Consider the following 12,719-nt stretch of genomic DNA (forward strand, 5'->3'; position numbering starts at 1 on the left):
GCTATCACGTTTCCAAATTAATCAGAGCAGCACCTCCCCCGCAGAGCCACTGAACACAGCCCCATCTTAACGAGGGTCTCCTCTCACTCACTGCCTTACTGACACATATTTACAGATCCTAATAAGACTCAGTAATTAACCATCTTATCTGCTCACCGAAAAGCCAATGTACCCTTATCAAAAGTGCACTAATAAAGTCCATTGATTGCTCTTATATGGCAAATCACAGGTACTTTAAAATAACATGCATTAACAGGACATTATTGCTTACACTGATTAACATATCAGTTCAACATTCAACACAGGAATCATTAGAATCAGTTTATAATGATCATTTGCATTTACTATATATCTTAATGTTTACTGCTGTCAACTTATTATAAAATGAAACAGATGCATTTGCAAGTCTGCTAATATTTAGCCATGCCAAACTATAGCAGACTCATGCGTAGCAATTGCACAGATTGTGATGTTTATTGTTTAATATTTATGAGTTTGTTGAGGTTTTAAACTAAAATCTTAAGACCATTCTTAAATCCTCTGATTAAGTCCAGATGTTGGTCCATTCAGACGCAAACACTAGGCCTTGTTAGCCCAAAGGATTAGACTCAGGGGATTGAGGAGATACATCAAAGGTGGTGTAAAAACACAAATAACGGGTAAAAAAAGAAGAGCCCAAATAAACAAATTAATGAAGTGCATTTGTAGCATTATGGGACAATAGAACGTCAATACACCATTATACCAATGCTATATATAGAGTTAAATAAAGTTATCTACTCTGTCTTCTTGAATTCTGAAATGTGTCTTTTTTGCCTCTCAGTTTCATTGATCTATCATCATTACACTAAGCATCAGCCATTATCACACAATCATTTCAAGAAGTGCATTTTAGAGACGGAGCAGACGGATGGATTGAGGAACCCATACATGTGGCCATATGAGACCATATGTCTCCTGGGACGAGTGTTTATCTCACCCTTCATCATCTGTTCATCCTTATGCAACACAATCTAAGGAAAAATTGGGAATTTTATTTATTCGTTGAATATTTATTTATTTTAGAGTTCCCTAAGAAAGTGTTGTAACACAAACTGTTTGTTGAAAGTAAAACAGAATAGTTAAATTGGAAAATAAATTAAATTGGAACTAGTCTGCCATGCTTTGTGTGGTTCATTCTGATTCAGTTTATCTCAAAATACCTTTTTAACTGCAACTTATGATGCTCGACATTAGGGAGTGAAATAGAGGATCAAAAAGACAAAGAGACAGAGAAAGAGTGCATATATTCTTCTGTATGTGTTTGTGGTTAGGTTGAGCTGGGGTGCTGTGTGTAACCAGAAGTCTACGATTTAAAGCCAATGCACTGTCATACAGAGTGGATCAATGTGTTTACTGAAAGAGACTAAAGGCAGATGGACCAGAGAAACATAGAGAAAGAAAGCGAGTCAAAGGAGTGCAGGACAGAGAGCGAGAGATGCGCATTAGGAATGTTTGAGCGGTTAAAGAAAGAGGATAATCCTGTAAGGGGGAGAACTCTTGGATATTCATGACTAGCCGAGTGTGGACACAATATGAAAAGAAGACAGAGCCTGGACAACTTAACATCAAAGAACACCACGGGAGCTCCGCAGGCCAATGAGGGTCTGTGTGTCGCTAGACCTTTGTTTGTGGCTTTGTTGCTGTCCAGTTGAACCCTTTCACAAGAAAACGATCTTATGAGCAGCGTCCCCCCTTGCTGATAAACTTTAAAGGACTTTGTCCTGCAATCTGATCCAGTTCTGGCATATGTCCCGATCCACTGGGAATGCATGTTTCCTTTCTCCTGCAACATGAAATCATATTAGAAACTTTATGAAGGGTGAGAGAAATGGCCCACTTATGTTTTCACGCTCTGTCTATAACTGCAGCATACAGATTGCATGTGTTGTGTGTGCATGTGTCATGGCCGTTGATGGATGGGTGGCTGATAGAAGTCTTCTGCTCTCAGTTTGCATGGGTCGCCCATCTCTTCTTTTCTCTCATTTATCTTCACTTGTTTTCAGCCGCCTTGACAAGCGTCTGAGAATACATCTTTCATCAGGTCTGTGCTGCCTGAATAGAGGACGGACTGAAGTGATGGTTAACATTCAACAACGGAAACCAAAATTATCTACTCAGTATGCGTGCTATTCACTATTAAATGATCAAATATGTAAAAAGCTGTGCTTCTATTCAATGCTTGTATTGCTGATGGCTTTATGGTTTATTTAGATGGTTTGCTGTAACCCTTTTACCTTTGGTAACTTTCTTTAACCCTTTGGCCTATGATCTTGACAGTGGGCGTCGTGTGTTTCCGTGTTTTTGTCCCTCTGGTTTGTTCTTTTTCATGTTGTCTCAGCCAGTCTGCCCTCAGCTCATTTATCACATCTTATAAGCCTTCACATTCTCTGGAAGGAAAAGTCACTGCAAAATGCTTTATAAAGCAAATCAGTCAAGTGTTTGCAATGTTTTGTAATGGTAAGTTGTCCAGCACATTAGAGGCTGTTTACACCTGGTATTAAGATGCGTTTTGGTTGATCGGATCACAAGGGGACAACGCTAAATACAGGTGAAAATGGAAACATTTTGAGCTTGACCAGTTTTGACCACTTCCAGAGGTAGGCTAGTCGAAAACATGGTCGACCGGATTGCGTTTGCGGTGTAGACGCCCATGTGATTGAATGTGTTCAAACAGCCACAAGAGACTGCCTACTCAACACATACGGACATAATGCGTAAACATTCTTAAACGCGTGTTAGGATTTCAACTTTGCTGACTGAACACCTAAAAGTTGGTTTTAAGACGAAATACGTATCAAGACAAGGTTTTCTCAAAATTTCAGAACACACCCTCACAGTGTTCATCGCAGTCTCGCGGCTGTAAGAGCATAAATAAAAACCGCTGCTCTCGGTATCCCTGATAGCATACGTACATCTGGCAGACATCTATTTCATGTCTGCATTTGCATCTGCAAGATATCTGGCAGATGCTGTTTGCTCTTCTGCCCTACATCCTTGAGACGTCTGCTGTCAGACGTCATATAGACCTCTAGAAGATGTCTGTAAGATGTGTATGATTTAGAATGGATGTACCACAGCTCTTTCTAAGATGTTTAGCAGATGTTTTTACACAGCAGATGTTTCCCAGATCTTTAGCAGACATCCTACATATGTACCTGTGCTATCTGGGTGTTTGTTTGTTTTTTTTGCCGGGTTTGGTTGTGTTCATATGTACATTGCATGCGCTTATTTAGTCCATTCGATCGAATGTCCATTCCCTCCCCTTGAAGAAATCATGACAGAAGTGGTCTAAAGTGGACACAAGAGATGGATTAAAACATGAGGTGTAAACAGGTATGTGTCTCTTTTGTCTACTTGTGATCCGATCAACTGAACACCCATTCACTTCTGTATGTACAGTATGGACACAAACCAATCCAAGTCAATGGGGGCCAGTTAACAACATTTTTCTTTTGTGGTTTGTGGGAGAAAGAAACTCATACAGGTTTGAAATGACAAGAGGGTAAGTAAATGACGACAGAATTTGCATTTTTGGGCGAACTATCACTTTAAGGTTTTTTAAAGGTAGGACTTCTTTCCCCTTCATGTTTTCCACAAGTGTTCTGTCTCCTCCTTAACTTTAAACTGTAAAAAAACAAACACAAGAAACAAAAATATTAAATATAAACCGCCGCTTCACTAAGAATAATAATTTATTACATTTATATAGCGCTTTACAAAGAAGGGGGAATCTCCTCAACCACCACCAATGTGCAGCATCACCTGGATGATGCGACGGCAGCCATATTGCACCAGAACGCCCACCACACACCAGCATGTTGTTGGAGAGGAGACAGAGTTACGAAGCCAATTAGTACATATATGGGGATGATTAGGAGGCCATGATGTATAGAGGCGAATGGGCGAATGTGGCCAGGATGCCGGGGTTACACCCCTACTCTTATTCGAAGGACATCCTGGGATTTTTAATGACCACAGAGAGTCAGGACCTCAGTTTAACTTCTCATCCAAAGGACGGTGCTTTTTTTACAGTATAGTATCCCCGTCACTATGCTGGGGCATTAGGACCCACACAGACCACAGGGTGAGCACCCCCTGCTGTTCTCAGCAGCAACCTAGTTTTTTCCCAGGAGGTCTCCCATCCAGGTACTGAGCAGGCTCAACCCTGCTTAGCTCCAGTGAGCAATCAGTTTTGGGCTACAGGATGACATGGCTGCCAGCAAGAAATGACAGTACAGTTATTGCTCAAGGATCAGTGTTAGTGGCAATTTAAAAAAATGCTGTCCAAGAAATAAGTGGCCCCACAATCTTCATGTCAAAATAAATAAAGGATCGAATGTTGTGCCACAACTGACAACACTCAACGGTCTTTGCATTTATTCCTAAATCCTGTAAAGAGACCAAAATGCAAAGACTTTAAAAACTATGAAATGGAATTCTACTTCACAAAGTCTCTTGGCACAGCAATCAGCAATGCATATGTTCAACGTGACGTGTCAAAGTGAGTGCTCTTATTAGTGAAATGTGACACACACGGCAGCTGGCACTGAGTAGCCTATGACAGCTATAATCAGTGTGTCCTCAGCAGGACTGCTTCAGGAGCGATCCCCAACACTGACTGGACGTCAATGACTGCATATGACTTTGAGTCTGTTGTGTCAACTGTTCTTCGGGCAACTTGACAAAAGACCCATGGGGTGATTCTTTGCCTCGCCTCATCCATCTGAGAAGCCAACAGTTCTGTCCAGGCCAACCTTTCCCAGAGCATGCTGGGAGCCACAATGGCCAGCCTTCAGCTCATTGGTTCCGCCCTATTAACAGCTTGTAATCTTCTCATATCCATGGCCGCTAGCCCAACGCAACACGTCAAACGGGGTATGCAGCGCTCTAGACAGCTCACCTCCCCCATGTCAACTTTTTTAACAGATACTCACCCTACCTCCCTGAATTTCAGAAGCTACTTTGTGGAAAATGTGAACCGTCTGATTTTGAGGCCCTCCAGTCTTGCCCTCCACACCTGCTTCCCTACAGGGGAGAAAAAGAGAGAATAAAGTTGTGACATCTGTTAATTTCTCATTAGAACTTTTCTTTATGCAGGTTTTTGGTGTGCAAGACAGCCCCGCCGTACGTGCAGTACGGACACAAGCTGGCGGAGGGCTGGCCAGCCGGCGGTTGAAATATCACGCTCGGCATTTAGCAGACGTTTCTCGGCATCCATGGTCTGGTAATGAATATGGAAGCAGACCGTCTCTGTTTCATCGTTGCGGATTTTTGCATCAGCTTGGGTTTTGACCTTCCACATCATGAAAAGAGTTAACAGTGCAAGCTGTCAAAGTTTGCACAGGTAGACCAACTTCTCTATGCCCAATGTTTTCCTGCTGTTTGTATGATTGTTTTCGGGCAATTAAGCAAACGTTTCTGTCAGAGAGGTGTCAGGATTTTTCTGGTAGTACGCAAATGCGACCCAGTCTGTAAAAATCTAATTTTAAGATGACAAGGATCAAAACTTGATTTTATTATTTCACTATGAGTTCAGACTTTGACATGGTCTTACTCGATCAATATTAAATATATGAAAGTTATAATTTCACACAATGTTGTTTACATTATGTAGGATGATTTTATGTAGAAAATCACAAAAAATTATTTAGCTGGGTTTTCATAGACTGGGTCATAAATATAGACTGATACTTTACTTGTTAGGCTACTCATCACATAAGCCCTTGTAATATGAAATGGGGTGTGGAATTTATTGCTGATACAAAATATATACAGTGCAGATCTTGGCTAACCTGAAAATAAATCACAGAAAGACTAATGACAGAAGGAAATTAAAGAGACAGCTCAGCCAAAAATGAGAACTTTCATTTACTTGAAGTAATAATTTTTTTTTTTGGAAAACACAAATATAGTGCTTTCCACAATTTGGCATTGTTGCAGAGCAGTTTTACGAACGCAGAAGGACAGAATCCAGGGATTGAATTTCAAAGGGGGACAAAGTTCCAACTCAAAATGTAACGGATTTTCATCTTTTATCCATGAAATAACCTCCAAACATGCACATTTCATAAAGCGGCATTTTCTGCCTCTGTGGTTTAAAGTATAAAGAAAAGTCCCCAACTAGAGCCCCTCGGTGAATCTCGCCATTTCCTGCACTAAGTAAAATGTAATAGTTAAAAATAAAGATACAGAATACATAGAATTATTGTAATTTTGCTTTGTGCAGTGTACATTGATAAAACGTAACTTTTTACAAGTTTCATAAGTTTGTAATCTGACATTTCTATTCACAGTACTAGTAAGCGCTGTGTATATAAAAAGTAAATAAAAAATTGGGAAGTATATTAATAAAACAATATACTAATAAGTCAAATTTATTGTAAAATAATTTGTTTTTAAAGATTTATAAAAATATTTTAATCAGTTTCTAATGCAGAATCTATGCAGAAGAAAAGTCTATAGAGCTGCATCATAATGACGTTTTCTTTTTATTAAGTTAACATACCATAAACTCAACTCAACTCAACTTTATTTATATAGCGCTTTTTACAATTTTCATTGTTACAAAACACATGATTTACGTCTTATATACTGTATATATACTGAATATTATAGCCATTCGTGTTTGTGTGGTAAACAGAATACAGTTTTAATTTAAGGCCTATTCTTTAAACAGTGACAAACTTTTCTGTTACATTCATTTTATTATACCATAACGACAGTTTTCTGTACAACTTGATTGCATCACTGCATTGTCTTAGTATGTGTGTGCTTGTCTGTCATGGAGATGGGAAACGCTGTGGTGCCAAGTGAACACCACTCAGCCAGGCATTTTACTGGTAACTACAGGAAACAGGCTTAGTGTGAATGAGCTGATTGAACCCACAGGTGCAGCTCCAGAGACCCAGCCCAAGCTCTCCGGCTTGGCCCAGACGGAACACACTCTGACCCACACAAAGACAGCCCTCATCCCCCGCCTGACTCCACCGGTCCCTGACCCACTCCAGCCTTGCCATGAAACCCACAGAGCCGATGGGTGCTGGGGATACGGATGTGAGCCCCCCGGCACCACGCCACCCCATTCAACCCCCACAAGCTGGAAGGAAGGACGCAGATAGCGGGAGGGGGGCAGTGTTGCGGGTGGACACCAGGTTCTTTCTTTCCCTCTCTTTTTCATCTCTCTCTGTCTCTATGTCAGAGCAGGTGTCCCTTTCTGCCCTGTCTTCTCGGCCTCCCTCCTTTCTGTTGCCGTTTCTTTTCACACACACGTTCACAAATATACAGCTGACAAACATCCCTGCTCTAATCTATCACAGGCTGTCTTTTATTGGTTCACTAGAGGCACACACACTTCCACACACCGTAACACACAGGCAGGTTGTGTTCTGTTCTCCTGCAGGTGTCTGGCGTTGTGACTGCTCTTTAAATTCTCTTTCCTGTCGATGTGCGCATGGATGCCATGATACCATTCACCAGCATGACCACACCGGGTGCCGCAACCTTCTTACCCTCCTGCCAGACAAATAGGAGATTCTATCCTCCACCTCCTGCTCTCAACGTGAACAACATGCTTTCTGTTTATTTCTCTTCCGTCCTCTGACGTTTAGAGGGAGCTAAATGATTGAGTCATTTGGGGGAAAGAAACAAGTATACTCTGAAAGACTTTACAATCTAAAGAATATAAGCATAGCACTGTTGTCATGTTAGTAGAGTCCGTACAATAAAAAAATCATGTTTGTTTGTTGGCTGACTTGTTTATTTTTCATTTGATTCCTTATCATGTAGCTGAAAATTCCACTTAGATTTTCCATGCATGCAACATTATCATGGCACTGAGATGAGTTGCAATGAAAACATCTTTTAATGAACAATCTCAGAAGAATCTGGCTATCCAGGAAAGACGGTGGATGTGATTACGATCAAGATTTAACCATTCGTTGGACCATGTCCATCTTTTGGAAATGATGATGAAATCATTAGCATGGAGGGCAAATGAGGGGGCGTCGGGGAAAGAGAGAGAGAGTGAAAGAGTAAGTCATTAGCTCATTACAGCAGTGCTACTCTCATATTCGTATATGGTTAGGGAGTGTATGTCAGTTAACCACAGTGTAAAGATATCTATCAGGAACTCTGGACGGGACAAGAGATAAAATTGAGCATTTAATAAGTGATTCTTACTGATTCTTAGAAACTCATGAACTGACAAATATAAACTTGACAAATATGAACTTCAAGAAGTGAACTGCTTTATTGTTTTTCAACGAAGAAGATCTGGAGTTTGTGGATCAAGACCTTGAAGGGTAAGTCGTAAGGACTGAGCAAGACTGAGTAATGCAAAACCTGGACTTTAGCCATAAATCTTGAAGATATTCTAATGATTTCTGCAAAGTTTTCTACTCATTTTACTTTGTTTCTGTCTTGCTTATGTTTTCTCTATACACATTTTTCAGAATGCAGGCTGTGCCTGGGTTCAGGTGTAGAGAGCGGGGTGAGCGTTCCTCACATCAACTTGTGCCCAGAATGGTACGGGTAACAGGGCCAGGCTCCAGTGCTGTGGGTCTCCAGGGGCCACTCAGAGCTTCTAAACCCCCACGTGAGCTCAGTGTGGAGGAGCAACACGAGCTGCGTAGAAAGATCAACAGTCGTGAGAGAAAGAGAATGCAGGACCTCAATGTGGCCATGGATTCATTACGGGAAGTGATGGTGCCCTATTCGTCTTCGCCAACCAGTGTAGGGGGTGCACTGCAACACCCATACCTCCCTCCTGGAGCTTCTCCGACTGGACGCCGCCTGTCCAAGATCTCCACGCTGGTCCTGGCCCGAAACTACATCCTGATCCTAGGCTCCTCCTTGCAGGAGATGAGGCGTCTACTGGGCGAGGTCAGCATAGGCATGGGCGTCGGCGGGACTGTACCACGTCTGCTGCTGGCAGGGGGGTGGCCGTTTCTCACCGGGCCAGGACAGTTTCTGCTCACCCCGCCAGAGCAGCAACTGGGTGTGGCAAAATGCCCTCTTCTGCCGCAGAACACCTCTCCGGCCCAGGAAGAGCTCTCGGTGTGGTTAAGCAGCATATCGGAGAGTCCGGGGTGCCAGTGTGGGGTGTGCAGGACCCCACGAGTGTTGCATGTTAACCCTGCCACACATTTCCCAAAGTGAATTCGACTTGCTTGGAGAAAGACCTAAGAATGTTAAAAGAGAACAACTAACAGTACCCACAACAATGACATATTTCTTTTAGTAATCTGCATCTGTGGAAGGTGAGGTGTCCGGTTAACTTTTTACCTTTTATTTTGATTTAACTAGAGAAAATAGAACAGGTGTTGAGCATTTTCTACATTTACATCATTCAGCAACATAGATCTTGCTTTTTGTTTAAATCTCAAACTGTCCTCCATATTGTATTTGCGTTCTTTGTATGCTTGCTTACAATAAAGGTAGTAATACTGAAACAGTTTGTATGTGTTTGTTGTTCGAAAAAAGAGGAAAGGTTTCCCTTACACACACTTACTTTTTTTCTATCATGGTGTGTGTGCGCATGCATGCTTGGTTACATTCTAAGGGACTGAAATAATTAATAGTGCACCCTTTTTGGCAGTACAAGGACGAAGCCTTTCTTTCACCCCAGGCCCCCATTCAGCTTCCCAAACAAACCCCACATCAAACCCGGCAGCCCCCAATAATTAGCCCACACTCTTTCTCGAACTTCACTGTCTTTTTAATTCGGTCCCTCGTCCCCTGCTTGTCGAGGTAAATACGTTTACACGGGTCGGCGTGGTGCCATTCAGCACTCTCTGTGAACAACATATTCAAACGCCCGGAAAATGTGTTTCCACCAAAGGAGTTCACTTACCTAAATTACGCACAACACCCTTTCCAGCACCCAAACTCTGACATCAACCCCTCTGAAGGCCGGGGCGGTTGAAAAAGAAGCAATTCTTTCAATCTCAGGGCAAAAAGGAGGGACCGTGAAAGGGGGAAAAGCAATTCCATCTTGTGCGTGAATGAGAATGCAGATTATAATCATAAGAATAATTATAAAATACGAGGAATAATCGGCCCTGCAGCAAAGGGGGATTAGTCCGGCCAGGCACGTGAAAGAGGGCGAGAGGCTGAATGGAAGGAGTCTGTTGCCCATCGCCCGGGACAAAAGGAGAGGTAGATGCCATTAAGTGAGATTAGGGTTAATAGGCCTTGATTTTCTTACAAGGAGGCAAAAAAAGAAAAAGAAGTACAGAGGAGGGGTGAGGTGGGACAGAGAAGTGGAAGAGATCAAAGTAAGAAGCCCCGACTTAAAACCCTTCTCTTCACGAGGACGCACACAAGCACATGCACACACACTTTAACTTGCCACCTCTTACATTTACATATAGCTGCCTTATGTCCGCTGACAACTTGAGGAGATTACTTTGCTAATTTTACCTCACTTCAGTGCTTTCGTAAGGCCATCTTCTTCTGTCTTTCTCTCCTGAGATGATAACTTTCTCCCTGTCTCTCTGATGCTGATGGTGGGTGTATTGTAAGAAGGATGTAGGGGTCTGCTTTCTCTTTGTGTTCAATCTTCAGCTCATCAGTACTGCTAAATCCAGCCACAACAAAATGAAACAAAAGACGAGAGAGTAGAGCGGAGTGTCCTATTGTTCTCCACTAAATGCAAATGTGTCCTATACTTCTCTGATATATAGCCAGACCAGCCACTATGTGAGAGAGAATAACTGACCTCTGTACTGTGAATTCCCAGGCAAACTGAATCTTTTCGCTATTTAAGCAGGGGAATTATGTGCAAAACGAATCAACAATATGTCGTGAGTGTAAAAGAATGTTTGTGACAGGTATTTGTGTGTTCGTGAGGTTGTCAGGTTGGAAAGAAACCAACTTTAAATAATATTTCAATAAAAAATATGGCGGAAATGTGCAGACATTTTGTAATATCAATAAAAGCCAATAGAAAGTCCTTATCATGACAAACATGTGTGGTGTGTGTGTGGATGCATGAAAATGATCTCACGAATGTAGTGAAAGTGGTATATAAATTTTTTTGTTGGTTTGGTGTATAGTCTTAAATAATTATAATTAGCTTTATTTCATAACAATAGAATACCGGCTGTAGATGTGTGTCCGAGTCAGGGCAAAGTTTAAGACTGATCGAGAGCCATCTATCCTGAGCTATGGGTGAAAAGATGAGTGTGAGAAGATCTCCACTCCTCCTTTCAAAGTCTCTGCACACGTCCCAGGATTTATCTCTCTCCTCTCTGGGTTCTTTATTCCTGCAATCCAGCTAAAAAACACCAACCTCTTTGTGACTTATGAAGGGTTAGAGTGTCATCGATATATCACACACAAAACACACCACACACATACACAAAAAAAGGCAAATTAATAATTCACGAAAGTCTACTTAAGGCATAACAAATTTATGGCAAATTATAACAAACATGATAACAAGTCAGAACAGTTAAACAACTGCACAGCTACACTGTAGCAACCACCTGCCAACAACCAACAAAACACTTTTGCAACTACATAAAAACACCGTAGCAACCATTCAGAACACCCTAGCAACCTTATAGCAATGTATAATTTTGTTAGATGTAAATAGCAAAAATCTATTTATCTTTCAGAACAGACCCCCACTCCCATGTTTACAACTTTCTAGTACCATTTCACTTTTCACCTTCTTTTTCTTGAAACATTCAAGTTTTTTACCTCATCTTATGCCTCTCTGTCTCTCTCCCTCCCTCCCTCTCTCTCATTTGTTCATCTCAACGTGGGGAGTCTTGATGATAGGAAATGCTGAGCCATAAATTGGAACATCTGAATGAAAGAGAGTTAGAGGGAGGGGTGGAACAGGGGTCCCCTCTCTTTCTCCCACCCATCTTATTTATCTCCCCAAGCATTAAACCTCATGTGTCCCCACATCCATCCATCCCCCTCCCTCTCCACCCCAAATTCCTGCCTACTGTTCTGTAGCCTGGTTCAGCCCAGTACGCACACTTTACTGGGCCGGTAATGACCTGTGCCATTAACCCCCTGAGCCTCTCACACCCTCTCTCTGTCACACACACAGTTTTATTGGCCTCCATAACAGTGTCTCATTGCCCCTATGCCCCTGAAGATTGTGAGTGCTTCAGAATGGCGTGGCATGGGAACAGACCAAAACCCAGGCAGTTAAACACTCACAAAGACAGAAATGAGAGTTCAATGTCTTGACAGAGATCTGTAATCTTAAACCTTACCAACCAGTGGATTTATTTCTCTCATTTTGTTTTCAATTAAAATGTCCTATACCTGCTAAAAAAAGAAATATGATATTATATGCAGTAGACGCAAAATTAATCATAAGCAACACTTTAAAATCAATTAGATTTCACAGAATATCAAATCAAGTGGCAAATTCAAACGCGACTTTCTGCATTTTTAACTCAGTATAAATTGTTTTTAATGTACAGTATTTAAAAAGCCAGTTTCTTGTCAAGTTCACACAGTGTAGTTCATCTCATTAATTTTCAATCAGGAATTGTCTAAATTCCTTTGGTCTCCATTTATGATTGTTTCTCGTTTGTTTTATAATTTGCTTTTGTCCATCTTTTGTTTATCAATTGTTTCATCCTTATTGAGAAATACATTGGAAACTGTGCTTTTTACTTTATTTAAATCAAATGCCACTTTGTTTTGATATG

At 41.4% G+C, this 12,719-nt stretch overlaps 1 protein-coding gene across 1 annotated transcript; it reads left to right on the forward strand.

Moving 5' to 3' along the window:
* Positions 1–8,100: 8,100 nt before the first annotated feature.
* Positions 8,101–12,618, forward strand: olig1 (oligodendrocyte transcription factor 1). Its single transcript, XM_057336234.1, has 2 exons — positions 8,101–8,342; positions 8,493–12,618. The coding sequence occupies exon 2, from the start codon at positions 8,494–8,496 to the stop codon at positions 9,196–9,198; it is 705 nt and encodes a 234-aa protein (XP_057192217.1). The 5' UTR covers positions 8,101–8,342; position 8,493; the 3' UTR covers positions 9,199–12,618.
* Positions 12,619–12,719: the final 101 nt, after the last annotated feature.

This window comes from Triplophysa rosa, linkage group LG6 (assembly GCF_024868665.1).
Source record: "Triplophysa rosa linkage group LG6, Trosa_1v2, whole genome shotgun sequence".
Taxonomy (NCBI): Eukaryota; Metazoa; Chordata; class Actinopteri; order Cypriniformes; family Nemacheilidae; genus Triplophysa; species Triplophysa rosa.

Excerpts from the sequence above, each read along its gene's own strand:
- olig1 (XM_057336234.1), top strand. The coding sequence starts at position 8,494 with ATGCAGGCTGTGCCTGGGTTCAGGTGTAGAGAGCGGGGTGAGCGTTCC.